Source organism: Eriocheir sinensis, chromosome 17 (assembly GCF_024679095.1).
Source record: "Eriocheir sinensis breed Jianghai 21 chromosome 17, ASM2467909v1, whole genome shotgun sequence".
Lineage (NCBI taxonomy): Eukaryota > Metazoa > Arthropoda > Malacostraca > Decapoda > Varunidae > Eriocheir > Eriocheir sinensis.
The window spans coordinates 2946498-2973318 of NC_066525.1; the positions used below are offsets into that span (position 1 = coordinate 2946498).

The following is a 26821-nucleotide window of genomic DNA, read 5'->3' on the forward strand; positions in this document are numbered from 1 at the left end:
GTGCTCATCTCTGTCTCCTTGCCCCTGGAGTCTGTGAAAGGTAAGGAAGAGGAGGAGGAGAAAAAGCAGGCTATATTTGTGACTTTACCAAAATACAAACTTAGGTAACTTCTTTAACCCGGTAGCTGCAGGGATCGTGTTTCTTAATGGTCCCTCTAAACGAGAAAAACGAGAAAAAAATCATCACTCACACAAACCATTTCATAATATATATCAATGCATTTGTGATCAGTTTATGCATCATCTATTTTGGGGGTTTATATCATGGCAAAAATCTGGCCCGTTGTTGCTACACGGTAAAGCCACAAATTTGGCCCATTGCTGATACATGGTAAAGCCACAAATTTGGCCTGTCGCTGGTTCACGGTAAAGCCACAAATTTGGCCCACTGCTGATACATGGTAAAGCCACAAATTTGGCCCACTGCTGATACATGGTAAAGCCACAAATTTGGCCTGTCGCTGGTTCACGGTAAAGCCACAAATTTGGCCCGTCGCTGCTATCGGGTTAACACCTACGGATACAGGGGAAGTGTGACATCTGGCTTATTACTGTTTACCCAGGCAGTTGGTACACACTCCAACCAGCTGTTCATTCTCCCTTTTGGACTGGTTAAAAATGGGTACCTGGGGAAACCTGGGGAAGGTAAACTGTGGTAACCTGAATGTCACATTTGCCCTGTGTCTTGGGTATTGGGTTGTTTCCTGCCACAGACTCAAGGACCAGAGAGAGAGATAGAGAGAGAGAGATGGCCCGAACTTTACCTTATCTTGTTTGTTCGTAGTCCATCTTCTCCCGTTCTTGAGGTCGGACTTATGGTGATCCTCCTCCATCTTGCTTGGTCCAGTGCTAATCCTTTGTATAAATCAGAACACGGAAATACTCAATCATCTAATACTCAATCATCTTCTGTTTTTGAGGTCGGACTTCTGATGACCCTCCTCAATCTTGCTCGGTCCAGTGCTAATCCTTTGTATAAATCAGAACGCAGAAATACTCAATCATCTAAGAGCTATTTCAATTATTAACATTTTTTTTCTTTCAACAGATTACGTTCATGCGCTACTTAATCAGTTGGTTGTCGTCGGATGAGCCGCTCCTGGTTGGGTTCTACTGGGCGGCCGGCCTTGTCCTCACGGAGCTGATGCGTGTCATCCTCTTCTGCATGGTGTGGTCCATCAATTACCGGTGAGGGATTGAAGCTTTGTCTCGTGTCTCCTTCAATCACATATATATGCTTAATTTGTTGCATCTGTAGTATAACAGTTATCGTTGAATGCCTTCCACCTCTCTTTCGGCCACCTCTTTTGAATTTTTTTTTAGGAGCAGCGAGTAGCGGGCTTTTTTTATTATTGTTTCCTTTTTTTGTGCCCTTGAGCTGTTTTTGTGCCCTTGAGCTGTCTCCTTTGTTGTAAAAAAAAAAACAAAAAAAAAAACAAAAAAACAAACAAACTGTCTTGTCCTCGCCGAACTAATGTGAGTCATCCTTTTCTGCATGTATGGTTGATCAATTAGTGGTGAGCAATTGAAGCTTTGTCTAGTGTTTTCCTAAGTTATATATCTTTAATTTGTTCCATTCATCTACAGCAATTATCAGGGCTTTCCGTCAGTCTCAATCTGCTCAAGACCAGTCCTAGTCAGTCTCAATCTACTCAAGACCAATCCTCCTTTGCATTACAATCTTCCCTCATTATGTCTAGATCTTTTTAACCTCCATATGAAGCTTTGTGTTGTTTTATGCAGGACCAGTGATGAGGAGGCTATGTTTTCTTTTTTGCTCTTTCATTGTTTCCTAAAAAGAGTTCAGTTTTGGACCCTGTCAGTGTTAGGCAATCAAAGTCCTCTAAGTCACACCTCCAGAAGACAGAATACACTTGAAAGATTAGATTCCATTATTGGCTAAGTCTATAAAGAGTTTGGTGGTGCTTCCTGTGTCTTGTGATCCAGAGTTTGTAGATTCTGGTATTGGTATATCTCTATTCAGATGGTCATTTTTTCATCGTAGGAACGGCATTCGGCTGAGAGCTGCCTGCCTTGGAATACTCTACAGAAAGCTGATGAGAATGTCGTCACTCGGAAACAGGAGCGTGGGTGAGGTGAGTCGATGCGTGACGTGCATGAAACTGTATCAGATGACGTTTATTTGTTTAAAAAATACAGCCGTTCGTGTCGACAGATTTGATTGATTAAATAGATAAAAATACATTCCCTTTCAGGTCATAAACTTATTCGCAAACGACGCCCAGCGCATATTTGATTTTGTGGTCATTGGCCCCATGATCGTCGGAGGGCCCTTGGTAGCCGTGGGGGGCGTGATCTACATCCTGTGGCTCCTGGGACCTTGGGCGCTGTTTGGGATGGTTGCCTTCCTCCTCTTCTACCCCTTCCAGGTAAGATGTCACACGCATGTTCCTCTCCCTCTCCCCTTCTCTCCCCCCCTGCGGTGCCAAGATGTACGCTCCGATAATCATCATCAATGGAAGATATCAATTTCTCTTCCAGTATGGCATTTCCCGCCTCACTGGGTACCTACGCCGGAAAACAGTGACGGTCACGGACGAGAGAGTGCGCATGATGAACGAGCTCCTCAACTGCGTCAAGCTGATCAAGATGTACGCCTGGGAGAAGAGCTTTGCCACCAGTGTTTCAGGTATGGGTATTATTTCTTTGTATCAGAGCAAGCAAACAAAATCACTGGGGGAAAAATGGTCAGAAAACTATTTATTCTCAATGGGAAAAGAATGTATTTACAAGCACTAGGGGATGTTTAGGTGCGTTAGGGATTGGTCATTAATATTTGTCTAAGCACTAGGGTGTGTTTAAGTGGTACAAGTATTGCTCTTTCTCTCTCTTTCAGCTCCTCCTCCCTCTCTCCCCTCATGGTCTATTCTCTCCCTTCCTTCCTCCGTCTTGCAAATGTCTTCCTTCCCTCCTTCACTCTCTACAATGAATCAAGGAAACGTCAGTTAAGTCCAGCAGTGAGTGTAGTCGAAGCTCTCCCTTTCCTCCATCTTATAAATGTTTCCCCTCCCTTTTTCCTTCCTTCCCTCCTTCACTCTCTACAATGAATCACGGAAGCGTCAGTTAAGTCCAGCAGTGAGTGTAGTAGTAGGAGGAGGAGGAGGTGAAGGAGAAAGAGGCATAAGACGTCAACTTTTAATATCGTTTTAGGAATTCGGGGTCGTGAGAGGCATCTACTTGAGAAGTCGGCCTACGTTCAAAGCCTAAGTCTTGCCATGGCTCCGACAGTGCCCATCATCTCGGCCATCGTCACCTTCCTGGCTCACATCGGGGCCGGGTACAACCTCACGGCAGCGCAGGTAAGGCATGGCTGGTCATCTTATGCAAGGTAATGGTTAGATATTGTTAGTTTAGGAGTTGGAGCACAAGCAGGAATAGGAGGAGGAGGAGGAGGTAAAACAGTCAGTATGTGAGTTAGTGTTATTAGAGGTAAGGTTAGTTTAGGAGGAGCAAGAAGAGAAGGAAGAGAAAAAGCAATCTATATGGGTGACTTTATAAAAAAAAACTTAGGTAACTTCTTTAACTTGGTATTGATAGCTTAGGAGGAAGAGCAGAAACAGGAATATAAGGATGAGTAAAAGCAGTCTATATGTAACTTTACCGAAATACAACTTAGGTAACTTCTTTAACTTTTCACTGCAAGGTAAGTTTCTGAGCCTTTGAATAACCAGTGTCACCCTTTGGACAGTTGTTGTTATCATGTAGAAGTTTTTTTTTTAGACCAGCATTTCTTAACTTGGCTGTTTTGAGTTTTGTTTACGATGTTCACTGAAAAATATCTTGTTTATCTGGATTTCATTTGCTTAGTTGTTAGTGTGAATTTAGAGATTATGGCTTTGTTATTAATTTACGGTAATGTTCGTGTGTGTTAGGTTACTGATTTTGTTATTTTCAGGTACAGTCCATATAGTTAGGTTAATTATAGAGTGTGTTTGCCTCTTAATACACATCATTAGGTTAATTATAGAGTGTGTTTGCCTCTTAATACACATCATTAGGTTAATTATAGAGTGTGTTTGCCTCTTAATACACATCATTAGGTTAATTATAGAGTGTGTTTGCCTCTTAATACCAAACATTAGGTTAATTATAGAGTGTGTTTGCCTCTTAATACACATCATTAGGTTAATTATAGAGTGTGTTTGCCTCTTAATACACATCATTAGGTTAATTATAGAGTGTGTTTGCCTCTTAATACACATCATTAGGTTAATTATAGAGTGTGTTTGCCTCTTAATACACATCATTAGGTTAATTATAGAGTGTGTTTGCCTCTTAATACACATCATTAGGTTAATTATAGAGTGTGTTTGCCTCTTAATACACATCATTAGGTTAATTATAGAGTGTGTTTGCCTCTTAATACACATCATTAGGTTAATTATAGAGTGTGTTTGCCTCTTAATACACATCATTAGGTTAATTATAGAGTGTGTTTGCCTCTAATACACATCATTAGGTTAATTATAGAGTGTGTTTGCCTCTAATACACATCATTAGGTTAATTATAGAGTGTGTTTGGCTCTTAATACACAGCATTAGGTTAATTATAGAGTGTGTTTGCCTCTAATACACATCATTAGGTTAATTATAGAGTGTGTTTGCCTCTTAATACACATCATTAGGTTAATTATTGAGTGTGTTTGCCTCTTAATACACATCATTCCAAAGTTTGCATTATCTTCGGTATAAAGAAAAATATGTCATACTTAAAATCGATACACATTCTTCGTTTCGACAATTCTTTTTTTTATTTTTTTGGCCTTTTTAATTTTCCAGAGTATTTTTTTTCTCTCAAAGTGCCAGTGAGCTTTTATGTTTCTTTTTAGTCATGGCCCTTGATCTGCCTCCTTTACTCTAATAATAATAATAATGATAATAATAATAATAATAATAATAATAATAAGTTGGAATGGTGTGTGTCAAGAGACCAAACCTAGGTACCTTATTTTCTCTAATGGCACTTTCCTCAGGCATCCAGGCCCCTCAAGGCACCCAGGGACTTATATATATATTTCTGTTTATTTATTTATTTATTTGCTGCAGGATCAGATTTTTTGCAGCTTTATCTGTTTTATCATGTCCAAATTTTTCTTCTACTTACCATCCCTTTTCCTGCAGGTGTTAATTTCTCTTATACTTACCATTCCTTTTTATACTTGCCATCCCTGTTATCTTTTCTCTTTTCCCTTTATTTATCATCCTTTTTCCCTTTTCCCTTTACTTACAATCCCTTTTCCTCTGTTACTTACCATCCCTTTTCCCGCAGATGTTTTAAGTTTGCTGTGTTTTTGTTATCGCCGAACGCCATTAATGTTTTGGTTGTTGTTTACCTCAGGCATGGTCATATATTGGTCTAGCCGGGCAATTACACTTTAGCATGGACTGTATAAGTTATGCCATACAGGAAATTCGCGGCGGACAAATCTCCGTGAAGCGCATCAAGGTAGTGGAGGTCCCAAACACCGCAGTGACGGGGTGCTTAATCACTTACTGTATATATTATGTGCTTCATGTGGGTAGCCTTCACTAATGTCATAACCATGGTGCCGATATCATAAGTGGCGATAGCGAAACCAGGTCGGCGAGATCGTGTTTTGCCTCCTCCCAGTCCCAGTCCCAATACCTGTCTCCTCCTCTCATGTGTTGGCTATTGGTAACATATGAGAGGAAGAGACAGCCGGGGAGGAAGGGACCCGCAGAAGCCAACGCATAAAAGATCTCGCCAGACTGGTTTCACTACAATGAGCCTCAATCTCAACATTATTCACATTATAAAAACCTCAGTCACATCATTATTTGAATTATAAAAATCTCAGTTACATCATTATTTGAATTATAAAAATCTCAGTTACATCATTATTTGAATTATAAAAATCTCAGTTACATCATTATTTGAATTATAAAAATCTCAGTTACATCATTATTTGAATTATAAAAATCTCAGTTACATCATTATTTGAATTATAAAAATCTCACTCATCATTATTTGAATTATAAAAATCTCCGTTACATCATTATCTAAATAATAAAATACCTCAGTTACAATGTTATTTAAGTTATAAAAACCTCAGCCACAACTTTGTTTAAATTATAAAATCCGCAATCACAACACTTTCTAAAGTAAATAAAAAATCATGAAAGTACTGATAAATTAAATATTACCTCCTGGATGTTGTATAAGGCATGCAAAATTATTTGTGTGACAACTTAAACCTGAAAATATATGTGAGAATTACTTAGCCAAATTTCTTCAGACACAACCCAGCCACTTGTTGCTGCCAGCAGAAAGAAAAGAGAAATATGAATCATGCATCACTACCATGAGTGTTTAGTTTTAATGCTCCACCTCGGTTTTCTAAAGGACGTTTTCTTTCATTTATAAATACCAATAATGTGAATGGTTTACGCACATTGGCAAACTCTCAACACTAGGGCTGCTTGGTTTCCGTAGGAGCTGGGCTGTTGCTGTATTGTGGCACTCAGGTTAACAGAAGGGTCAGGCACTTATCTTACCTCATGAGTGAAGTAGCAATCCTGTCATGTTAAGTCCAGTCAAGTCCAGTTAAGATGCAACTTAATTACTTATATTTTTATATGATGAAATAGATACACTTTAAAATCAGCGACTAAATATAGATCCTTTTTATTTAGTTTTTCATCTCGGTCTGACTGTAAGGGTCAAAGAAAACAACGCATTGGTCAGAATGGCTCGTTGGCTGCTTGTTGAGTAGCGCTGCCCTACAAGTTATGCTAATAAGTACATCGGAGTAAAACAGCACCCGATGAAGAAAGTAACAAATGTATAGACGAGACGATATCTAAGGAGACGCTGCTTTATTCTGACCTAAATCCTTGAGCTTTCTCCTTTCTAGGCCATGACAGTGATAGGCTTTTTTGTGGGCCAAGGGAGGGCTTCCTGTTAGGGCGTTTGTGGAGGGGAACCTTTCCTTCGGGAGAATGAAGGTGTATTGGAGTGGCCTCTAGAATATGAATGTTGGGTGTAGTACAGAGTTAGGTGTGTGATGAGACTATGGGAGGTGTTTTTCCATGTGTATTGAAATGAGTGCTCATGTTTGGTGTTGTATGGTGAGGGGACTTGAGATCTAAGGAGACGCAGTTTTATTTTGACTTAAATGTTTGAACTTTTTTCTTTCTAGGCCATGACAGTGATAACCTTTTTTGTGGGCCAAGGGAGGGCTTCCTTTAACTACCTAAGGAATTTGTTTAGGGCCTTTGCAAGAGTGAAGGTGAATTGGAGCGATCTGTATGTTATGAATGTTGGGTGTAGTACAGAGTTAGGTGTGTGATGAGACTATGGGAGGTGTTTTTTCATGTGTATTGAAATGAGTGCTCATGTTTGGTGTTGTATGGTGAGGGGACTTGAGATCTAAGGAGACGCTGTTTTACTTTGACTTAAATGTGTGAACTTTTTTCTTTCTAGGCCATGACAGTGATAACTTTTTTTATTGGCCGAGGAAGGGCTTCGTTCAACAACCTGAGGAATTCAGTTAGGACGCTTGTGGAGGGGAACCTTTCCTTCGGGAGAGTGAAGGTGAATTTGAGCGACCTGTATCATATGCACTTTGGGTGTTGCACAGACCTTGATGTTTGACGAGACTGATTTCTTACTAGATGCTGTTTTATTTGTATTATAAAGAGTGATCATGTTTCGTGCGGAGAGCTTTGTGGTGCAGTGGTTAGCACACTCGGCTCACAACCGAGAGAGCCTGGGTTCGATTCCTGGTCGGAGTGGAAAAATTTGGGCGGCTTTTCCGATACTCTACGCCCCTGTCCACCCAACAGTGAATGGGTACCAGGTATTAATTGGGGGTTGTGTCCCATCTCCTGGGATCTGTTCCATTCTCCAATAATTCCTTCCCCTTCTGTCTCTCTCCAGCATATGACCCTAGATGTTGCGCCGACTAAACGAAACTTTCCAACTTTAATATTTTGTGTTGTATAGCGAGGGGACTGATTTCTGAGGAGTCGCTGCTTCATTCTGATTTACACAAGTTAATTTTCTTTCTAGGCAATGACCACGATAACCCTTTTTCTGGGCCGAGTAAGAAGCTCGTTTGATATGCTGAGGTTTTCAGTTAGAGCGTTTGTGGAGGGGAGCAGTTCCTTTGAGAGAGTGAAGGTGACTTAGTCTGTAGAATATGAATGTTGGGTGTGACGAGACTGTGGGAGGTGCTTTTTCTTGTGTATTGAAATGAGTGCTCATGTTTGTATGTTGAGGGGATCTGATATCTAAGGAGACACTGTTTTATTCTGGCTTAAATCCTTGAACTTTCTCCTTTCTAGGCCATGACAGTGATAACCTTTTTTATTGGCCGAGGAAGCTCTTCGTTCAACAGCGTGAGGAGATCGGTTAGAGTGTTTGTGGAGGGGAATCTTTCCTTTGAGAGAGTGAAGGTGAATAATTTGAACAACCTGTATAATATGCATGTTGGGTCTTGTACAGGGTTTGATGTTTTACGAGACTAATTTCTTGCGAGATGCCGTTTTATTTTCATTTCAACGAGTGATCATGTTTTGTGTTGTATAGCGAGGGGACTGATTTCTGAGGTGACACTGCCTTATTCTGATGTAAAAAAGTTAATTTTCTTTCTAGGCAATGACCACGATAACCTTTTTTCTGGGCCGAGGGAGAAGCTCGTTTGATATGCTGAGGTTTTCAGTTAGAGCGTTTGTGGAGGGGAGCAGTTCCTTTGAGAGAGTGAAGGTGAATAATTGGAACAACCTGTATAATATGCATGTTGGGTCTTGTACAGGGTTTGATGTTTGACGAGACCAATTTCTTGTGAGATGCTGTTTTATTTGTATTTCAACGAGTGATCGTGTTTCGTGTTGTATAGCGAGGGGACTGATTTCTGAGGTGATACTGCTTTATTCTGATGTAAAAAAGTTAATTTTCTTTCTAGGCAATGACCACGATAACCTTTTTTCTGGGCCGAGGGAGAAGCTCGTTTGATATGCTGAGGTTTTCAGTTAGAGCGTTTGTGGAGGGGAGCAGTTCCTTTGAGAGAGTGAAGGTGACCTAGATTGGCCTATGAATATAAATTTTGGGTGTTGTACAGAGCCAGATGTCCGACGAGACTGTAGGAGGTGCTTTTTCATGTGTATTGAAACAAGTGCTCATGTTTGTATGTTGAGGGGACTTGATATCTAAGGAGACACTGTTTCATTCTGGCTTAAATCCTTGAACTTTCTCCTTTCTAGGCCTTGACAGTGATAACCTTTTTTATTGGCCAAGGAAGATCATCGTTTAACATGCTGAGGTTTTCGGTTAGAGCGCTCGTGGAGGGGGACGATTCCTTTGGGAGAGTGAAGGTGAACTGGAGCGACTTATATACGTAATATGCATGTTCGGTGTTGCGCTGAGTTTGATGTTTGACGAGACTAATTTCTTGCGAGATCCCGTTTTATTTGTATTGTAAAGAGTGAGAGTTTTATTCTGACTTAAATGCTTGAACTTTCTCCTTAGGCCATGACAGTCATAACCTTTTTTATTGGCCGAGGAAGATCATCGTTTAACATGCTGAGGTTTTCGGTTAGAGCGCTCGTTGAGGGGGACGATTCCTTTGAGAGAGCGAAGGTGAATTGGATTGAGGTGTTTAGTATGCCTGCTTGATGTTGCATAGAGATAGATGTGTGGCAAGACTAATTTCGTAGGACGTTCTCTGACATTGTTTTGTTATGATTTATACGAGGTGGCACATTTGGTGTTGTGTACTGTTAGGGGGCTGCTTTCTTAGGATATGCTGTTTTATTCTGATTTAGACTAATTGGCATGCTTGGTGTTGCTTAGATGTGCAACGTGACTGATTTCGTAGGTGCTGATTTATTTTTATTTAGATGAGTGAGCATGTTCGGTGTCGTACAGAGCGAGGGTTCTGACTTCTTACAAGACGCTATGTTGTTCTGACTTAAAGGAGTGAATTTTCCTTCTAGGCAATGACCACGATAACCTTTTTCGTGGGACAAGGAAGGGTGTCGTTCAATATGCTGTGGTTTTCTGTTAGAGCCTTTGTTGAGCGGGACAAGACTTTTGAGAGAGTGAAGGTGAATTGGATTGAGGTGTTTAGTGTGCCTGCTTGATGTTGCATAGAGGTAGACGTGTGGCAAGACTAATTTTGTAGGACATTCCGCATGTTTGGTGTCGTACAGAGTGAGGGTACTGACCTTACGAGACACTGTGTTCTGATTTAAACGAGTGAATTTTCTTTCTAGGCAATGACCATGATAACCTTTTTCTTGGGACTAGGAAGGTCATCGTTTAATATGCTGAGGTTTTCTGTTAGAGCCTTTGTTGAAGGGGACGAGTCCTATGAGAGAGTGAAGGTGAATTGGATTGAAGTGTAGAGTATGCCTGCTTGATGTTGCATAGAGGTAGATGTGCGGCAAGACTAATTTTGTAGGACATTCCGCATGTTTGGTGTCGTACAGAGTGAGGGTACTGACCTTACGAGACACTGTGTTCTGATTTAAACGAGTGAATTTTCTTTCTAGGCAATGACCATGATAACCTTTTTCTTGGGACTAGGAAGGTCATCGTTTAATATGCTGAGGTTTTCTGTTAGAGCCTTTGTTGAGGGTGACGAGTCCTATGAGAGAGTGAAGGTGAACAAGAGCTGTGAAGTGTGCATGTTTGGTGATGAGACAATCCATCCTGTGCTTCTAGTTACCAGCGTTAACTTAGAGCTAGTTTGCTACATTGTACATTTTTATTTGTAACAGTAAACTTATCATTTCAATGTCATATGTATTGTAGCTTGCACTTTCTAACTTGGCTTCACTTACGGACAAGTCAGCCTGAGGTGGTGGTGGTGGGATCGGTTGTTCTGCCTTGCCAAAGCATGTGAGAGACCAGGCCAGGGCAGGCAGTCATAACCTTGTCGACTTCTCCATTCCATTTATTCCATTTATTTTTATCTGTGATGCCTCATTTTACTTTCAAAAGATGTTTTGTTGTCCCCGTCTTCATCCTTCAGTGGCCGTACTCTTTGTTAGTTCCCTGAGAAGCACGCAGAACCAAGCTGAGCGGAGTAGTGTCAAGATGTCGTCATGTTGAAATGATGGCAGTTCACACCGATAAAATACATCACGGTGGGCCGGTGTACATTTGGGGCACATACGTTGTGCAAATAGGACAATAGAAAAGAGGTGTAAAATATAGTGCATATGATATTATTGACTTATGAATACCTTTACAAGGAGTTTTGTAATTTTTGCTAAGTGTATTTTACATTTGTCTGGATCAGTTGTGTGGATTGGCTAAGTGTTGTGTGAGGCACGTGGAGCCACCAAGTTTCTTATGCTGGCGGCAGCAAGGCTGAGTGGTCATGAACATCACACACAGAAGATGTTCTTGTACTTCATCTATGGAGATTCACGTTTCCTCCTTGCACAAAATTATAATGAATTATTGAACCTCCTGAAGCGAGTTTCAGTAATGACAGGAATTCATGATGATCTTATAAAAACAATTATCTAATTTTCTGACCAAGAGGAAACTTTAAAGAATAATGTTATACTTCTGCACCATTTTGCTGCTTTCCTGTGACTAAATCATTATTTTGATTGTCTGGCATGCTCAAGTTTTTATGCAAAATCCCTTCATTTCCTTGGTTCAGAGCACCTGATTTCTCCTTGCAGATGAAGTAGTGGTGAATTGTCTCATGTTGGCAGCTTCTGTTCTTATCCTTTGCTAAGCGTGCTTAATTGGCGAGTGCCACACCATTCCAGACTATGGATGTTCCTCTGTGGAGCCCAAGGTGTGATATTTTTATGTAGCTTATGTGGCAGGGGGTCTGTTGTTCACGGGAGTGGTGGTCTGGGCACCTCTGAGTACTTCAGAAGTGGCCATGTATTGGTTTCCTGTAGTTGTTTTGCATATATTCAATGCTTAGGCTGATTCATTGTGTGTCAGCGGAATCATAGCAATGGATGTTATTAGATCGTCTGACTGTTCCTTTTGCTGATGTAAAGCAAGAAAGTCCAGGCTCTTGTGATGTCATAACAGGCTGCCTTTGCTTGATGGTTCAGTGTTGATGATCCCGGCAGAGGCAGATCCTCAGCCAATGCATTGATTTTGTGTGTAGCGTTTGTCTCTTGAAAGTGTGTGGCATGACAGCATGGTGGGGGATGCACTCCTTAGAGTTGAATTGGTAGTTCGTAATATTGTGTGTTGGGCACAGGAGGAGTGTTTCTTTCTCTTCAGTTGAGGAACAATCAACTTGGTGGTTCAGTGGAGATATGTGACTTAATGATACTTTTGGTGGTCTGGTTTTGGCATCAAGTATTTAAAGTTAATGTGAGAACTTTCTTGCCGTAGTGGAACAAGGAGGAAAATTCATCAGACCTCACAGCTCTAGCAAAGCCTGTTTTCCTTGGAATGATCATTTGCTCTCTGCTGTTGATGAGTTAGGAGAAGCACATGTCTCTTTTCTTGGTCTGAAGTGACATAGTTTGGGGTCCATCATGATATTTTTGAAGAAGAACCCAGTCAGTTTGAAAGAGATTGGAAGTAAAGAGTGAGAAGCTTAGAGGTCAAATCTTTCCCCCTTCACCGTGTGTCACTGCACAACAGAAATAGATTATCGTAGTTTGTTAAAGGGATGTTTTGTGAATGAGGGCAGACTTTGCATTACTCCCTGCCTTACTGCCGTGCTAGAGACTTAAAAATGTGACGTAGGTGCACTTTAAGCTGCTGCCGGACAAATGCTTAAAACCATTGAATAAAAACTCGGCACCAGTTCATTCATGAGTCAGTGCTGTGATCATTTGCAGCAAGAGTCTTATAACTTTACGTTTAAAATTTTCTGTAGTTGATCTCAAGGAATGCCGTGCCGTTGATGATTTAGCTTCTGTCAATGTTGTAGTATTTGCCGTCTTTACCTTCGTTGGTGTTGTTACTCAGAAGACATGAATGATGGTTGTGGGTTGCAGGTCTTTTTGTCCTCTCTGTTGTTGAGGTGATGGCTTCATTTGATTACTCAGTGGTCAGTAGTTTGCCTCATAGATGATGCATGTGTTGAGTCACCAGTGTGTCCGTCATAACTGCTCCCTCACTCTCCCACTTGGTCATGTCAACAAAACCTGCCGAATCTAGTAACGCATGTTTAAGAAGCTTTTAAACACATACTTTTAATGTAAACTTAATCCTGGAAGCATTGACCAAAAAGTTTGTTGTAATTTATATTCTTTTCATTAAGCATACTTCATATTGCTGTAAGTAGTAAGCCTTTAATCAGTTGCAATATTAAATTTGCAGATTTTGTTCAGTCTGCGTGACTTCAAAACACCGATGGCTCTGTTTTGTGATGCAGTGATGTTATGTTGGAATCTTAAGCTGCTTGTATTGGTGTAGACGTAGTATTTAATTAGTATGGCTTGTAGTTTGTGTCTATAAATGAGTGGACTAGCATTTATCAACGTAACTGTATTTCTTGATTTTAATGTACGGGCTTTGTAAATGCTTGCATGTTGAATTGACAAATATAATGTTGATATATTTCTAATGCTTCTTGAAATCTGATGATCAAATAAATTCTTCTACATGTTTTTGAATAGTGTTATTTTGCATGAATATGTGTAATGAGTCAACTAAGTGAGCAAGATAGGTGGAATAAAATGTTATATTGCCAGAATATTCAGTATGTTGCTACGAAGCATTTTCTGACCTGCCTTTATAAACAACTTTTCAGAGAATGCTTCTTATGGATGAACTGACCCCTTACCGAGGCCACCCCAAGGACCCGAGTGTTGCCGTCGCCTTCCACGACGCAACACTCGGCTGGGACGCTGTGTCTCTGCAGAAGGAGAAGAAGAACAACAAAAGGTTAGCCGTGACGAGCCCCACATGGAGGACTGTCTGAAGCAGGGTTCTAATTAGTCTTTGCGTTGCTACTTCTACACAACTGGATGATTGGATACCTGATGATGGAAGGCACACAACTCTTGCCATTGTGTGCATTTACCTATAGTGAAACCAAATTGTTGAGTCTGTTTTGGCGATGGCTCCCGTGGGTCCATTTCTCCCCTCTGCTCTGCCACACAATCCCAACACCTATTTTCTCCTCTCATATGTTACCTACAGCTTACATATGGGAGGAAGAGATAGTATTAGGACTGTGTGGCAGAGCAGAGGGGAGGAAAGGACCCACGGAAGGCTATGCGAGACCGGCCTCGACATATTTGGAAGACTATAGTTGTATTTACCTAATTGTAAAATACAGGAAAAGAGCTGTACTAGGCTCATGGTGTCCCGTCTCCGTAACGCTTATTATCCAGTTTGGCTTTAAAGTCATGAATTGTTTTTGCACACACAGTCTCCTCGTCAAGTCCGTTCCATGTTGTTATGCTTCTGTATGGAAAACTGTATTTCTTGATGTCTCTTCTACAGTTGCTCTTCTTCAATTTCTTACTATTCCCTCTTGTCACACTCCTATCATGTACAACTAAGTCTTCCCTGTCCAATATCTCCAATCCCTCTAGTATCCTGTATAATCCTGTGTGTGTGTGTGTGTGTGTGTGTGTTCTTGCATGTGTGTGAGTCTGTACATAACTGTTTGGTAGGTAGAACATCCTCCTCCGTCTGCCTCCTTCATTACTTTCATTTTCTCTTTCTCAGCGTCTCAGGTGTTTGGGGGCCACTGAACAGGCTGCTTATAGTGTCCGCACTCCTCCCTCTCTACCTGACTCCTCTCTTATAAAAACAATAATAGATAACATTCATAATAACGATGATAAATAACGTGCATTCATTTCAGCGCCAAGAAGAAGGACGTAAAAAATGACGCAACACCTTCCCAGGCCGACCAACTTCTCCAGCCTCAAGACGGGGAGCTGCAGCACATTGAGGTCTTGTTTAAACTCAGCCTCTCCATAAACAAGGTAAAAGGGAGGAGAGAGGAGTTCTGTGTTGAAGTTCATTTATTATTGTGTTTATTATTGTATTATGTGTTGTGTTTTATGTCATGTTTAAGTTTTATGTTATTTAGTTTTATATTTATGTAGTGTAATATATTCTTTGTTTATACAGTATGTTGCATTTAGATTCTGACGTTCTTTTCCCTGGCGTCTGCACCTCCTTGATTTTGTAATAATTTTAAAACCCAGAGTATTTCAATAATGCTTTTTTCAGTTCATTGGTTCACTACGCTTCTCTATTGCCGGGAACATTTACACCTGTTTCTGTCTGTCTTTGAGTCTTTATTGTGTATGTTTTCTTTACATTATATAGAAATCTACCCAAAGACTTCAAATTATTTACAACTTACTGAAAATGGGTTGGTCTTTAGAGTGAAGAGCTCAGAGTGACAGAAATATTATGTTTTACTCTCTCATACATTAATGGTGTTCAGGACAAATGGAAAATATCATTGACTTTTCTTAATACTGAGCAGTGGGATCGAACCAGTGTGTTGGGATCATTGCTCGATACACTTGGCTGGGGGTTCATGGTGCAGTGGTTAGCACACTCGGCTCACAACCTAGAGAGCCCAGGTTCGATTCCCAGGTGGAGCGTTAAAATTTCGGCGGCTTTTCCGATACCCTACGCCCCTGTCCACCCAGCAGTGAATGGGTACCAGGTATTAATCAGGGGTTGTGTCCTGTCTCCTGGGATCTGTTTCCTTCTCCTATAATTCCTTCCCCTTCTGTCTCTCTCCGACATATGACCACAGGTGTTGCGCCGACTAAACGAAACTTTCCAACTCTCGATACACTTGGTTGGCGAGGTGGACAGTGACGCTAATGCACTGGTTCACTTGGGGAGTAAGCAACCTGTCTCATCATTGACTTGACCTACCGTGCCTTACGATGAACAATAACAACAGGACAGACTGAAGACGTTTTATCCTTCCTTAGGGCGAGCTGGTCGGTGTGTGCGGTGGCGTGGGTGCCGGCAAGTCATCCCTCATCAGTGCCGTCCTTGGTCACATGCGTCTCAAGAGTGGACAGGTGGACTTGCAAGGCACCTGTGGTTACGTGGGGCAGCAGGCTTGGGTCCTCAACGCAACCCTTAGAGACAACATTCTTCTGGATGAGCCGTTTGATGCCAAGAGGTGAGACGAATGTGATGCCGAGAGGGGAGATTGTTTTTATTTATTTATTTTTTATTTATTTTTATTTATGATTTTTTTTTTTACAGTAGAGGAAACAGTGGTCGAGGGCAAAAAAAGGAAATGATAATGAAAAAAAAGAAGCCCAAGGTGATATGCATGTTGGGTTTGGTTGCTAATTTATTTTTTATTTATTTATTTATTTTTTTTACAGTAGAGGAAACAGTGGCCGAGGGCAAAAAAAAGAAATGATAATGAAAAAAAAACCCAAGATGAGATGCATGTTGGGTTTGGTTGCTAATTTATTTTTTTTTTTATTTATTTATTTTTTTTTTTTTTTTACAGTAGAGGAAACAGTGGTCGAGGGCAAAAAAAAGAAATGATAATGAAAAAAAAAGAAGCCCAAGGTGATATGCATGTTGAGTTTGGTTACTAATTTATTTATTTATTTTATTTTTTTAGGCAAAAAAAAAAAAAAAAAAAAAAAAAAAAAAACTCACTGCTCATTATTACCCTCGTACAGATATTCCTCGCTTCCTCTATTTCAAACACTCCCAAGTCTTGTTACACTGTCATCCCAGAAAACTTTGCAACCCTTTCCTGTAATGAGGTGTACATGAGGTGAGAGCGAGGAAAGAAAGGAGAGGAGCAAGAGGAAAGATTTCAAATAGAGGAGGATGATGATTAGGAGGGAGAAGAGAAGGAGCAGAAAGAAGAGGAGGAGGAGGAGGAGGAGTAAGACGAGGACGAGGAGGAGGAGAAAAGATGCATGTTCAAGAAAGGACTAAAGGATTTGAGAATTGAGTAAGAACGGAAGAATATGAAAAGCGTAGTTATGGTAATTTTAGTGTTCCTCCTCACCATGTTCTCCCTCCTTGCATTCCAGGTACTACAGGGTCATCCACTCCTGCAGCCTCACGCAGGATATTGAGGTCATGCCAGCCGGAGACATGACGGAAATAGGGGAGCGTGGCATCAACCTGTCGGGGGGCCAGAAGCAGCGTGTATCACTGGCCCGGGCTTTGTATGCTGACAGGTTGGTTATTGGAATGGTGTATTTGCCTAGTTGTACTTTTTCAGGGCCTGGGCTTACGCTCGTGTGGTCCCGTCTCCGTATCTGTATTTGCCCAATTTTTCCTTAAAGCTTTGCACACTCTTCGCCGATACTACATCCTCACTTAGTCTGTTCCAAACCTCTATATTTCTTTGCGGGAAGCTATACACACACACACACACACACACACTAACGGAATACTTTGACGCTCATTCCAGAGAAGTGTACCTCTTGGACGACCCGCTGAGTGCTGTCGATGCTAACGTGGGCAGTCACCTCTTCCAGTGGGTCATCAAGCGAGCTCTACACGGCAAAACAACGATATTTGTCACCCATCAACTCCAGGTTAGTGTGGCGGCTGTTTTTTTTTTTTTTCTGAGGTTAACGCTCGATTCTTAACATATCGGCACCTCAGTTTGCAGGTTTTATTTATTTATTTTTTTTTTTTTTTGTCCGAGGTTAATGCCCGATTGTTAACATATCGGCACCTCAGTTTGCATTTTTTTTTTTTTTTTTTTTTTTTTTTGTCCGAGGTTAACGCCCGATTCTTAACATATCGGCGCCTCAGTTTGCAGGTTTTATTTATTTATTTTTTTTGTCCGAGGTTAACGCCCGATTCTTAAACGTCTCAGCGCCTCAGTTGGCCTGTTTGAAAAGCCTCTCGTTGAAGTAGCCAGGGTTTTCGTGGACTGTTTTGCGGTTTGGACATGTGAAAAGGGCCGAGGGGGGGGGTGTAAAATGAGGCGGAGGAGGTAAGAGTTGAGGGACGGCAGCCAGTGGGAAGGCCTAAGAAAAAGTGTAGCGGATGTGTGATGGAGGATATGAATTATTATTTTTTTTAAGCAGAGGAGACAGTTCAAGGGCGTAAAAAAAACAAAAAATCCATATAACATTTTCACTTCTCCATTTTTGTTCCAGTACTTGCCCCAGTGTGACCGGGTTCTCCTGCTACAAGACGGGCGCATTGTTGGCTTTGACTCACACGTGAATCTCCTCGAGGACAGCGTGGAATATGCTACGCTATACAAGGCCCACATGGACACTGTTGAGAAGGAGGAACACGAGAAGTAAGCGACAACTGCGATGATCGTCAGCCGTTATTAGTTCATTACATAACATTGATGACTTGGTTAGAGTTAGGTTAGGTTAAGGATGTTTTCATTAGGTAGGAAGCATATAGACTAGGTTACGGTTAGGTTAGGTTAGGTTAGGTTAGGGGTATATAGAATGGGTTATTGTTAGGTTAGGTTAGGTTAAGGATATTTTCAGACACTTGACAGGCAGCAACTTATAGTAAATTCAACAGAGAAAGACCTCATTTTGTTAGATAGAAAGTCTCATTAGGTAGGAGGCATATAGATTGGGTTTTGGTTAGGTTAGGTTAGGTTAGGTTAGGGGTATATAGAATGGGTTATTGTTAGGTTAGGTTAGGTTAAGGATATTTTCAGACACCTGACAGGCAGCAACTTATAGTAAAATCAACAGAGAAAGACCTCATTTTGTTCGATAGAAAGTCTCATTAGGCAGGAGGCATATAGATAGGGTTATTGTTAGGTTATGGTTAGGTTAGGTTAGGTTAGGTTAGGTTAAGGATATTTTCAGACACCTGACAGGCAGCAACTTATAGTAAAATCAACAGAGAAAGACCTCATTTTGTTCGATAGAAAGTCTCATTAGGTAGGAGGCATATAGATAGGGTTATTGTTAGGTTATGGTTAGGTTAGGTTAGGGGTATGTAGAATGGGTTATTGTTAGGTTAGGTTAGGTTAAGGATATTTTCAGACACTTGACAGGCAGCAACTTATAGTAAATTCAACAGAGAAAGACCTCATTTTGTTAGATAGAAAGTCTCATTAGGTAGGAGGCATATAGATTGGGTTATGGTTAGGTTAGGTTAGGTTAGGTTTATATAGAATGGGTTATTGTTAGGTTAGGTTAGGTTAAGGATATTTTCAGACACCTAACAGGCAGCAACTTATAGTAAATTCAACAGAGAAAGACCTCATTTTGTTAGATAGAAAGTCTCATTAGGTAGGAAGCATATAGACTGGGTTATGGTTAGGTTAGGTTAGGTTAGGTTAGGGGTATTTTCAGACACATAACAGCAGCAAATTATAGTAAAATCATCAGAGAAAGACCTCAATTTTTGTCTCATTAGGTAGGAGGCATATAAACTGGGATATGGTTAGGTTAGGTTAGGGGTATTTTCAGACACACAACAGGCAGCAGCTTACAGTAAAGTCATTAGAGAAAGACCTCAATTTTTGTCTCATTAGGTAGGAAGCATATAAACTGGGATATGGTTAGGTTAGGTTAGGGGTATTTTCAGACACACAACAGGCAGCAGCTTACAGTAAAGTCATTAGAGAAAGACCTCAATTTTTGTCTCATTAGGTAGGAGGCATATAGATTGGGTTATGGTTAGGTTAGGTTAGGTTAAGGTTATCATCAGATACATGACAGACAGCAACTTAGAGTAAAATCAACAGAGAAAGACCTCATTTTGTTTAATATAAAGTCTCATTAGGTAGGAGGCATATAGACTGGGTTACAGTTAGGTTAGGTTAGGGATATTTTCAGACACATAACAGGCAGCTCCCATTCTTTGCAGAGACGATGTTTTGGAAGCATATATAACACATCAACCAATATCCGGATGTATTACTGTACAATCGATTGGACGTGTGTGCTGTCGGACATACGAGTCACTCTCTATCCCTCACCCCTCTTCCACCCCTCTCACTCTCTCACGCCCATCTTTAAAGGGAGGCTAAAATATAAGGGAGGTGAGGGAAGGTGTTTCTGATTCTTCAATGACGTCTTCTCCCATTCTTTGCAGGGACGAGTTTTCCCCACAACCGAGGCGCAGACGTCAGGACTCCACGATGTCGACGGGGAGTGAGCGGAACAGCCTGCCCGACAAGTCTCTCATGGACGATCTGAGTGACGGACTGGAGGAAGGTGGGCCGGAATTCATTATCTGTTTCATTCTTTCTTCTCTGCCGTCTCCTCTGAGCCTTGTTGTGTGTATGTTTGTGTGTTAGGTTTGTATACTTGTTTTTTCCTTACTAAAATATCAATGTTTCTATTTATCTCACTTTCTTTGCATTAGTTTTTAGAATGGTTTAGATTAGTGGTACATCAGTTCTGCCTTGTTTTCCTTTCTCTCCCCTTCCTCACTCTTTCTCCCTGCTCTTTCTCTTTTCTCATTTTCCTTTTTTTCTCCTTCTTTCTTTTTCTTTCTCTCCTGCTCTCTCTTTCTCCTTCCTCACATCCTCTTTCTTTCTCCTTCCTCTCTGTTTCTTCTTCCTCTTTCCTTTCCCTCTCTCCTTTTTCTCTCTCCTCCTTCCTCTCTTTCCCCTCCCTCTCTCATAATTATTTAAAAACCTCATCCTTACAAAAAACATCTAATACCACAAAACAAAAAGTATATAAACATCAACATATCACATTTGCGTTACAGGGAAGGGTGTCGGGCAGCTGATATCCGAGGAGAAGCTGAATAAGGGCGACATTCCGTGGTCCACCTACAACTCCTACATCCAGAGTGCGGGAGGTTACATTGTGAGCACGCTGGTCATCTCGACTTTCCTCCTCAACGTCGGGTCCACAAGTTTCAGCTCCTGGTGGCTCTCCATGTGGCTCTCGGCAGGCAGTGGGGTGAGTGACTCTTAGGGCCACATTCACAGTTCACACATGATGGGTTAACAAGAGGGGGGTTAGGGGTGTAGGAAGGGAACGGATGGAATAAAGAAGTGGAGGTAAGTTGAAAGAAGAGGCAAAATGTGAATAAATGCATCTTTTTTTCTTTTTTTTTTTTACAACAAAGGAGACGGCTCAAGGGCAACAAAAAGAGTGTAGAAAAAAAAGCCCGCTACTCACCGCTCACACAACAGACAGAGTGGCCAATAGAGACTCCAATTTCGGGTGACGAACAAAACAGATCCATCTTTTCTATTTCTTCTTCCACCATATTCCTTTCTACTTTCATCCTCCAGTCTATCCTGCATACATAGAGGACGGATCTCCCAGTAATAAGGGCAACACTGCACTCACACACACTTGCCCTGAACTTGGTATTCACTATTATCACAACAATGTCACAGATTGGACGATGCGTATCCTTCTGCCCATCAGTGGAGTGGCTTTCAGATTACAAGGGACTTACACTCATACTGTCAAATATTTGGGGCTCTTGTTTCTCTTGTTATGAATGTTTATCAAGGCCAGAGAGTTAGCTATGTTGGGTTGTCATGGACTGGATGATATTTGTCCTTCTGTCCATCAGTGGAGTGGCTTTCAGATTACAAGGGACTTACACTCATACTGTCAAATATTTGGGGCTCTTGTTTCTCTTGTTATGAATGTTTATCAAGGCCAGAGAGTTAGCTATGTTGGGTTGTCATGGACTGGATGATATTTGTCCTTCTGTCCATCAGTGGAGTGGCTTTCAGATTACAAGGGACTTACACTCATACTGTCAAATATTTGGGGCTCTTGTTTCTCTTGTTATGAATGTTTATCAAGGCCAGAGAGTTAGCTATGTTGGATTGTCATGGACTGGATGATATTTGTCCGTTTGCCCATCAGTGGAGTGGCTTTCAGATTACAAGGGACTTACACTCGTATTAAATGTTTGTGGCTTTTCTTGCTCTTGTTACTAATGTTTATCAAGGCCAGAGAGTTGATTTTTTTCCCATTCACCATATGGAAGCCTTATGAAACTACCGCCAGGCTCAGGAAACTACTCACGGAGGCCTCGACAACATCTGATAGAGGCTTTCAAAACAGATGGATTAAGCCTTCCAAGAGTTCGATAAGACGGACCTTAAGATCTTTCACTTTGTACTCCTACTTCCTTACATGTGGTTCTAAGTTCACTCGTCAATGTCCAGCAAATGGAGTGTTTTGTATGGGACCTCCCTCTTGCGAGACCTGAATAACAGAATCGAGAGCCCAACCACGCTAACCGCCACTATTGCAAAGATCAGTAACGCTCGTCCTGTGTTTTGTCGAGAATGTGTTTCGCAGACGTCTGTGAATTTCGTCGTTTTGCCATCTTTGTCGCTGCAGAATGACGAGTCTTCAAAAAGCTCGTACGCAAGTCTCTTATGCTTGAGGCTGATTCTAGACGTCATCGTATCTAACACTTCCAGGGCGCTACAGTCACATGTCTCTGTATGCACTGTGTTACTCTCAATCTTCAGGTGGTTCTTATCAATCACCTTAGAGTAAAAAGCAAGACTTCCCTCCTCGTGCGCATAAAGATGATTTCCCGAGAACACCAAACTACCCCCTTCGTCGGACACACGTAGCCAGGTTAACGCATACTTCTCGATGTGGAAGAATTTGTTGTTTACGATCGCTATCTCGTTCGTTGTGTTGATGTTCAGGCTCTTCAGGGCTAGCCAGTTGATGGTGTTGCCTTGCAGAGTGAAGTGTTGCGTGTTGGAGTCCAGGGATAGGAAGCTCAGGTTACCGATGCAGTTGTTTTCGATCAGCGTTTCCTGGGAGTCTTGCATGAGGGCGCTGAGGACTAGGTTGATTGTGTTGTTCTGGAGCACGAGTCGGCGCACCTAGAGAGTAAAGGAAACATCAGATAGTTCAACAAAATACACTTAGATACAGAGGAATTTAAAAAGACTACAAGAGGCAAGTAGTGCAATGAACTTGTCGAACTCTTGAGCACCTAGAAAGGAAAGGAAACGTTGGATAGTTGTCAACAAAATACACTTAGATACAGAGGAATTTAAAAAGACCACAAGAGGAAAAGGGTGAGGTGACATTAAACTCTACATAACCAAATGCAATCCCACGTCACGACATATTAACAAACAAATTTTACACCAATGGAAGTTCTTACATATCTCGAAGACAGGTTGATCTCCCCAAGTATCGTAATCCTGCTGTTTGTGATGGCCAGGACCTCAGGCAGCCCATCCTCACTCGTCTGCAGTAGGAGATTGAGTTCCCCGTCCCAAATGATCTTATCCAGGAGAATGTGACTAAGCTTGTGTGCGTGAATGTTGAGGGAGTCTTGGAGGGGAGCGAAACCAGCGGAGGACAACTTTAGGACCCTGAAAAGACCCGTAAAGTTAATGTTAATGTTTTTTTACAGCGAGGGAGGCAAGGCAGCTCCAGGGAAAAAAAAAGAAAACAAACAAAAACAGTAACAAAAATCTCCCTAAATGCTGCTCTGGCCAAGAAAAAAAAAAAAAAAAAAAAAAAAAAAGTCAAAAGAGAGGTCAATGCCAGTTGGAGAAGTGTCTTGATAGCTACTCCCTCTCTGCTGAAGGTCTCATTAATTCTGTGACGGCATCTGATACTTACTGGAGTTGAGTTTCGTATTGCAGGAAAAAGTCGTAGGAGACGTGAAGCTCGTCAATATCGTGGAGGTGCAGTGTGTGGAGGTGCAGGAGGGAGGTGAGAGTCGGGCCGCTGAGGTGAACCGCGTGACATCCCCCGACCGTCAGTAGCATTGTGTCGTTGGGCAGTGTGGAGGACCTGTTGTTGTTGCCATTGCTGCTTATCCTGAGATCTTGGAGAATCATCGTCTGTGGAGGGAAATTCTTATATGTATCGCCGTCTCAGTTCGCATGTTTGAAAAGCCTTGATCATATAAGTTTCTGGGCTTTTCATGTGATCCCAGCGATAGTTTTACATGACCCTGAACCCTGAACTGGAAAATCACCCATGAAAACCCAGTTAATCTTCTCTGTGGCCTTAGATGGATAGAATATACACAAACACACAAACAAGAATACAAGAGACTGCAAGAGGGTAGGCGATCATACTGAAACATTAACTTGGTAGCCTTTTCTGTGCTGTGAGGCGTATGAGGTAGAGGGTGAAGGGAGAGAGAGGGGAACAAGTACCATCACATTCTTCTACTCACCATTATTAGACAGACAGGATTAATCTACAAAACACAAGGATATAAGGAGACTACAAGAGGCTAGGTGATCACCCTGAAACATTAACTTGGAGCCTTTTCTGTGCCGTGATTCGTATGAGATAGAGAACGAAGGGAGGGCGAGGAAGGGAGAGAGGGGGAGTCGGGAGCAAACACCATCATCACAATCTTATACTCACATCATTATTTGAAAGGCAGGCACATGTGATGGTAGTCTGCTCTCCGGTCAGGCCTTCTCCACAGAGCTCACTATCAGCTGCTTGGCATAGACTTCTTAAGACACACAGAACACCAAGCAGACCAGTGTAGAAAGCCTGAGACATCGTAAACTGTTTTGGCCACATTGTTTATTATGGGGAAGCCTGGGGAGGGTAAACTGTGGCAACCCAGATGTCACGCTGGATCAAGGGGTAAAAATGGGTATATAAGAGTTGGGTAAGGTATGACTCTTCCACCTCTTGTCATTTCCACTTATTTGCAGGTCTCTCTTTTCACTTTGCTTTTCTGCCCTTGCTCACTTATATTGCATGGATTGTTGCCTCATCTCACTGTATATCACAAAAAAACTCCATTACCCAATCACAAAACAATTATATGATGACTTCTTTTTGGTAAGCTCTTTTAGGGGTCACTTTTCATTTTGCTTTTCTGCATTGGCTCACTTATATTGCATGGATTGTTGCCTCATATCACTCACTCTACACCACAAAAATACTCCATTAACAAAACAAGACAAAATTATAAGACAACTCAGTACTGGTAAATCCTCCTTTTTAACACTTTTTCTTTTTGTTTCTCTGCCCTTGCTCACTTTTATTGCATGGATTGTTGCCTCATATCACTCATTGTATATCACAAAAACACTCCATTATCCAATCACAAAACAATTATATGATGACTTCTTTTTGGTAAGCTCTTTTAGGGGTCACTTTTCATTTTGCTTTTCTGCCCTGGCTCACTTATATTGCATGGATTGTTGCCTCATATCACTCACTTCACCACAAAAATACTCCATTAACAAAACAAAACAAAATTATAAGGCAACTCAGTACTGGTAAATCCTCCTTTTTAACACTTTTTCTTTTTGTTTCTCTGCCCTGGCTCACTTTTACTGTGTGGATTGATGCCTCATATCACTCACTTCACTACAAAAATACTCCATTAACAAAACAAAACAAAATTATAAGACAACTCAGTACTGGTAAATCCTCCTTTTTGATACTTTTTCTTTTTGTTTCTCTGCCCTGGCTCACTTTTACTGTGTGGATTGTTGCCTCATTTCACTGTTCACCACAAAAACACTCCATTATCCAATCACAAAACAATTATATGACGACTTCTTTTTAGTAAGCTCTTTTAGGGGTCACTTTTCATTTTGCTTTTCTGCCCTGGTTCACTGTTACTGCATGGATTGTTGCCTCATATCACTCACTGTGCACCACAAAAATACTCCATTAACAAAACAAAACAAAATTATAAGACAACTCAGTACTGGTAAATCCTCCTTTTTGATACTTTTTCTTTTTGTTTCTCTGCCCTGGTTCACTGTTACTGCATGGATTGTTGCCTCATATCACTCATTGTATATCACAAAAACACTCCATTACCCAATCACAAAACTATTATATGATGACTTCTTTTTGGTAAGCTCTTTTAGGGGTCACTTTTCATTTTGCTTTTCTGCCCTGGCTCACTTATATTGCATGGATTGTTGATATTGCATGGATTGTTGCCTCATATCACTCACTGTACACCACAAAAATACTCCATTAACAAAACAAGACAAAATTATAAGACAACTCAGTACTGGTAAATCCTTCTTTTTGATACTTTTTCTTTTTGTTTCTCTGCCCTGGTTCACTGTTACTGCATGGATTGTTGCCTCATTTCACTGTACACCACAAAACACTCCATTATCCAGTCACAAAACAATTATATGATGACTTCTTTTTGGTAAGCTCTTTTAGGGGTCACTTTTCATTTTGCTTTTCTGCCCTTGCTCACTTATATTGCATGGATTGTTGCCTCATATCACTCACTGTACACCACAAAACACTCCATTATCCAATCACAAAACTATTATATGACGACTTCTTTTGGGTAAGCTCTTTTAGGGGTCACTTTTCACTTTGCTCGTCCACGCTGGTTCACTAACACGTGATGTCGTTTCCAGCCCCTCATAAGACAACATATCATTCCACTATCAAAACAAAGCACTTCCTTGATGACTCAGTGCTGGTAAATGCTTTCTTTCACACCTTTTCTTCTGCTTCTCTGCTTTATTTCATTTATATTGTTGTCTTACTGTCATCTCCACCCACTCTGAAGTACACTAACAATGCATCAGCCTGTCATGAAGCACTCCCAGGATCTATGTCCGACACATCCTCTACACACACACAAACACACACACCAGCAGCAGTGAGGCGTGTGTATCCGGGTTGACCAGTTGTCCTTAGTGGTACAGCTGATAAGATAATGAGAGAGAGAGAGAGAGAGAGAGAGAGAGAGAGAGAGAGAGAGAGAGAGAGAGAGAGAGAGAGAGAGAGAGAGAGAGAGAGAGAGAGAGAGAATTATAGTAAGGAAGATAAGATTATGAACAAAATAAGCTTAAGTTGTATTAATTTTATAGTGGTAACATCTGTATACATTCTCTATCATAAAAAAATACATCTTCTAATTTCGGTTAATCCATTTTCCAATAACCTAACCAATTACTATACCAAGACACAAGTTCATTTACATTGCCCTCTTTGTCCTATA

At 41.1% G+C, this 26821-nt stretch overlaps 2 protein-coding genes and 1 long non-coding RNA gene across 40 annotated transcripts in view; 2 read left to right on the plus strand and 1 right to left on the minus strand.

The window, feature by feature from the left end:
- Nucleotides 1-26821, plus strand: part of LOC126999773 (ATP-binding cassette sub-family C member 5-like) — a 43130-nt gene that overhangs the window by 4677 nt on the left and 11632 nt on the right. For 3 of the 22 annotated variants that reach the window (XM_050862642.1, XM_050862664.1, XM_050862665.1), the window contains exons 6-21: nt 1049-1188; nt 2006-2096; nt 2217-2390; nt 2503-2650; nt 3172-3320; nt 7466-7576; nt 8329-8439; nt 8949-9059; nt 13734-13867; nt 14799-14922; nt 15898-16094; nt 16978-17127; nt 17364-17490; nt 18064-18212; nt 19985-20106; nt 20609-20805. In XM_050862642.1, coding sequence (XP_050718599.1) covers nt 1049-1188; nt 2006-2096; nt 2217-2390; nt 2503-2650; nt 3172-3320; nt 7466-7576; nt 8329-8439; nt 8949-9059; nt 13734-13867; nt 14799-14922; nt 15898-16094; nt 16978-17127; nt 17364-17490; nt 18064-18212; nt 19985-20106; nt 20609-20805 — 2235 coding nt within the window. Of the gene's footprint in view, nt 1-1048; nt 1189-2005; nt 2097-2216; nt 2391-2502; nt 2651-3171; nt 3321-5359; nt 5468-7465; nt 7577-8053; nt 8165-8328; nt 8440-8638; nt 8750-8948; nt 9060-9246; nt 9358-9511; nt 9623-9978; nt 10090-10257; nt 10369-10536; nt 10648-13733; nt 13868-14798; nt 14923-15897; nt 16095-16977; nt 17128-17363; nt 17491-18063; nt 18213-19984; nt 20107-20608; nt 20806-26821 lie in introns of all 22 variants that reach the window. The other 19 variants (XM_050862643.1, XM_050862647.1, XM_050862645.1 and 16 more) reach the window with 19 other exon arrangements.
- Nucleotides 3327-5353, plus strand: LOC126999778 (uncharacterized). Of its 11 annotated transcripts, none has more exons than XR_007753561.1 (4): nt 3327-4061; nt 4104-4439; nt 4522-4563; nt 4605-5353. It is a non-coding gene; the product is annotated as an uncharacterized LOC126999778 (long non-coding RNA). The 11 variants fall into 11 exon arrangements; XR_007753562.1 differs by having other exon boundaries at nt 4647-5353; XR_007753566.1 differs by having other exon boundaries at nt 4104-4397.
- On the minus strand, nt 21244-26482 carry LOC126999775 (uncharacterized). 7 transcript variants are annotated; one of them, XM_050862671.1, is made up of 5 exons: nt 26396-26482; nt 24238-24456; nt 23476-23699; nt 23009-23222; nt 21244-22721 (listed from the first exon to the last, which is right to left on the minus strand). In XM_050862671.1, the coding sequence occupies exons 2-5, from the start codon at nt 24400-24402 to the stop codon at nt 22023-22025; spliced, it is 1302 nt and encodes a 433-aa protein (XP_050718628.1). In that variant the 5' UTR covers nt 24403-24456; nt 26396-26482; the 3' UTR covers nt 21244-22022. The 7 variants fall into 7 exon arrangements, with proteins under 7 accessions (XP_050718628.1, XP_050718625.1, XP_050718629.1 ...); XM_050862668.1 differs by having other exon boundaries at nt 24238-24624; nt 25968-26465; XM_050862672.1 differs by having other exon boundaries at nt 26364-26464.

Coding starts and splice junctions, on each gene's coding strand:
- LOC126999775 (XM_050862671.1), bottom strand. CDS start 24,402: ATGTGGCCAAAACAGTTTACGATGTCTCAGGCTTTCTACACTGGTCTG. Junction 23,700..24,237: donor CCTGCCTTTCAAATAATGAT/GTGAGTATAAGA, acceptor TTCCCTCCACAG/ACGATGATTCTCCAAGATCT. Junction 23,223..23,475: donor CAATACGAAACTCAACTCCA/GTAAGTATCAGA, acceptor GGGTCTTTTCAG/GGTCCTAAAGTTGTCCTCCG.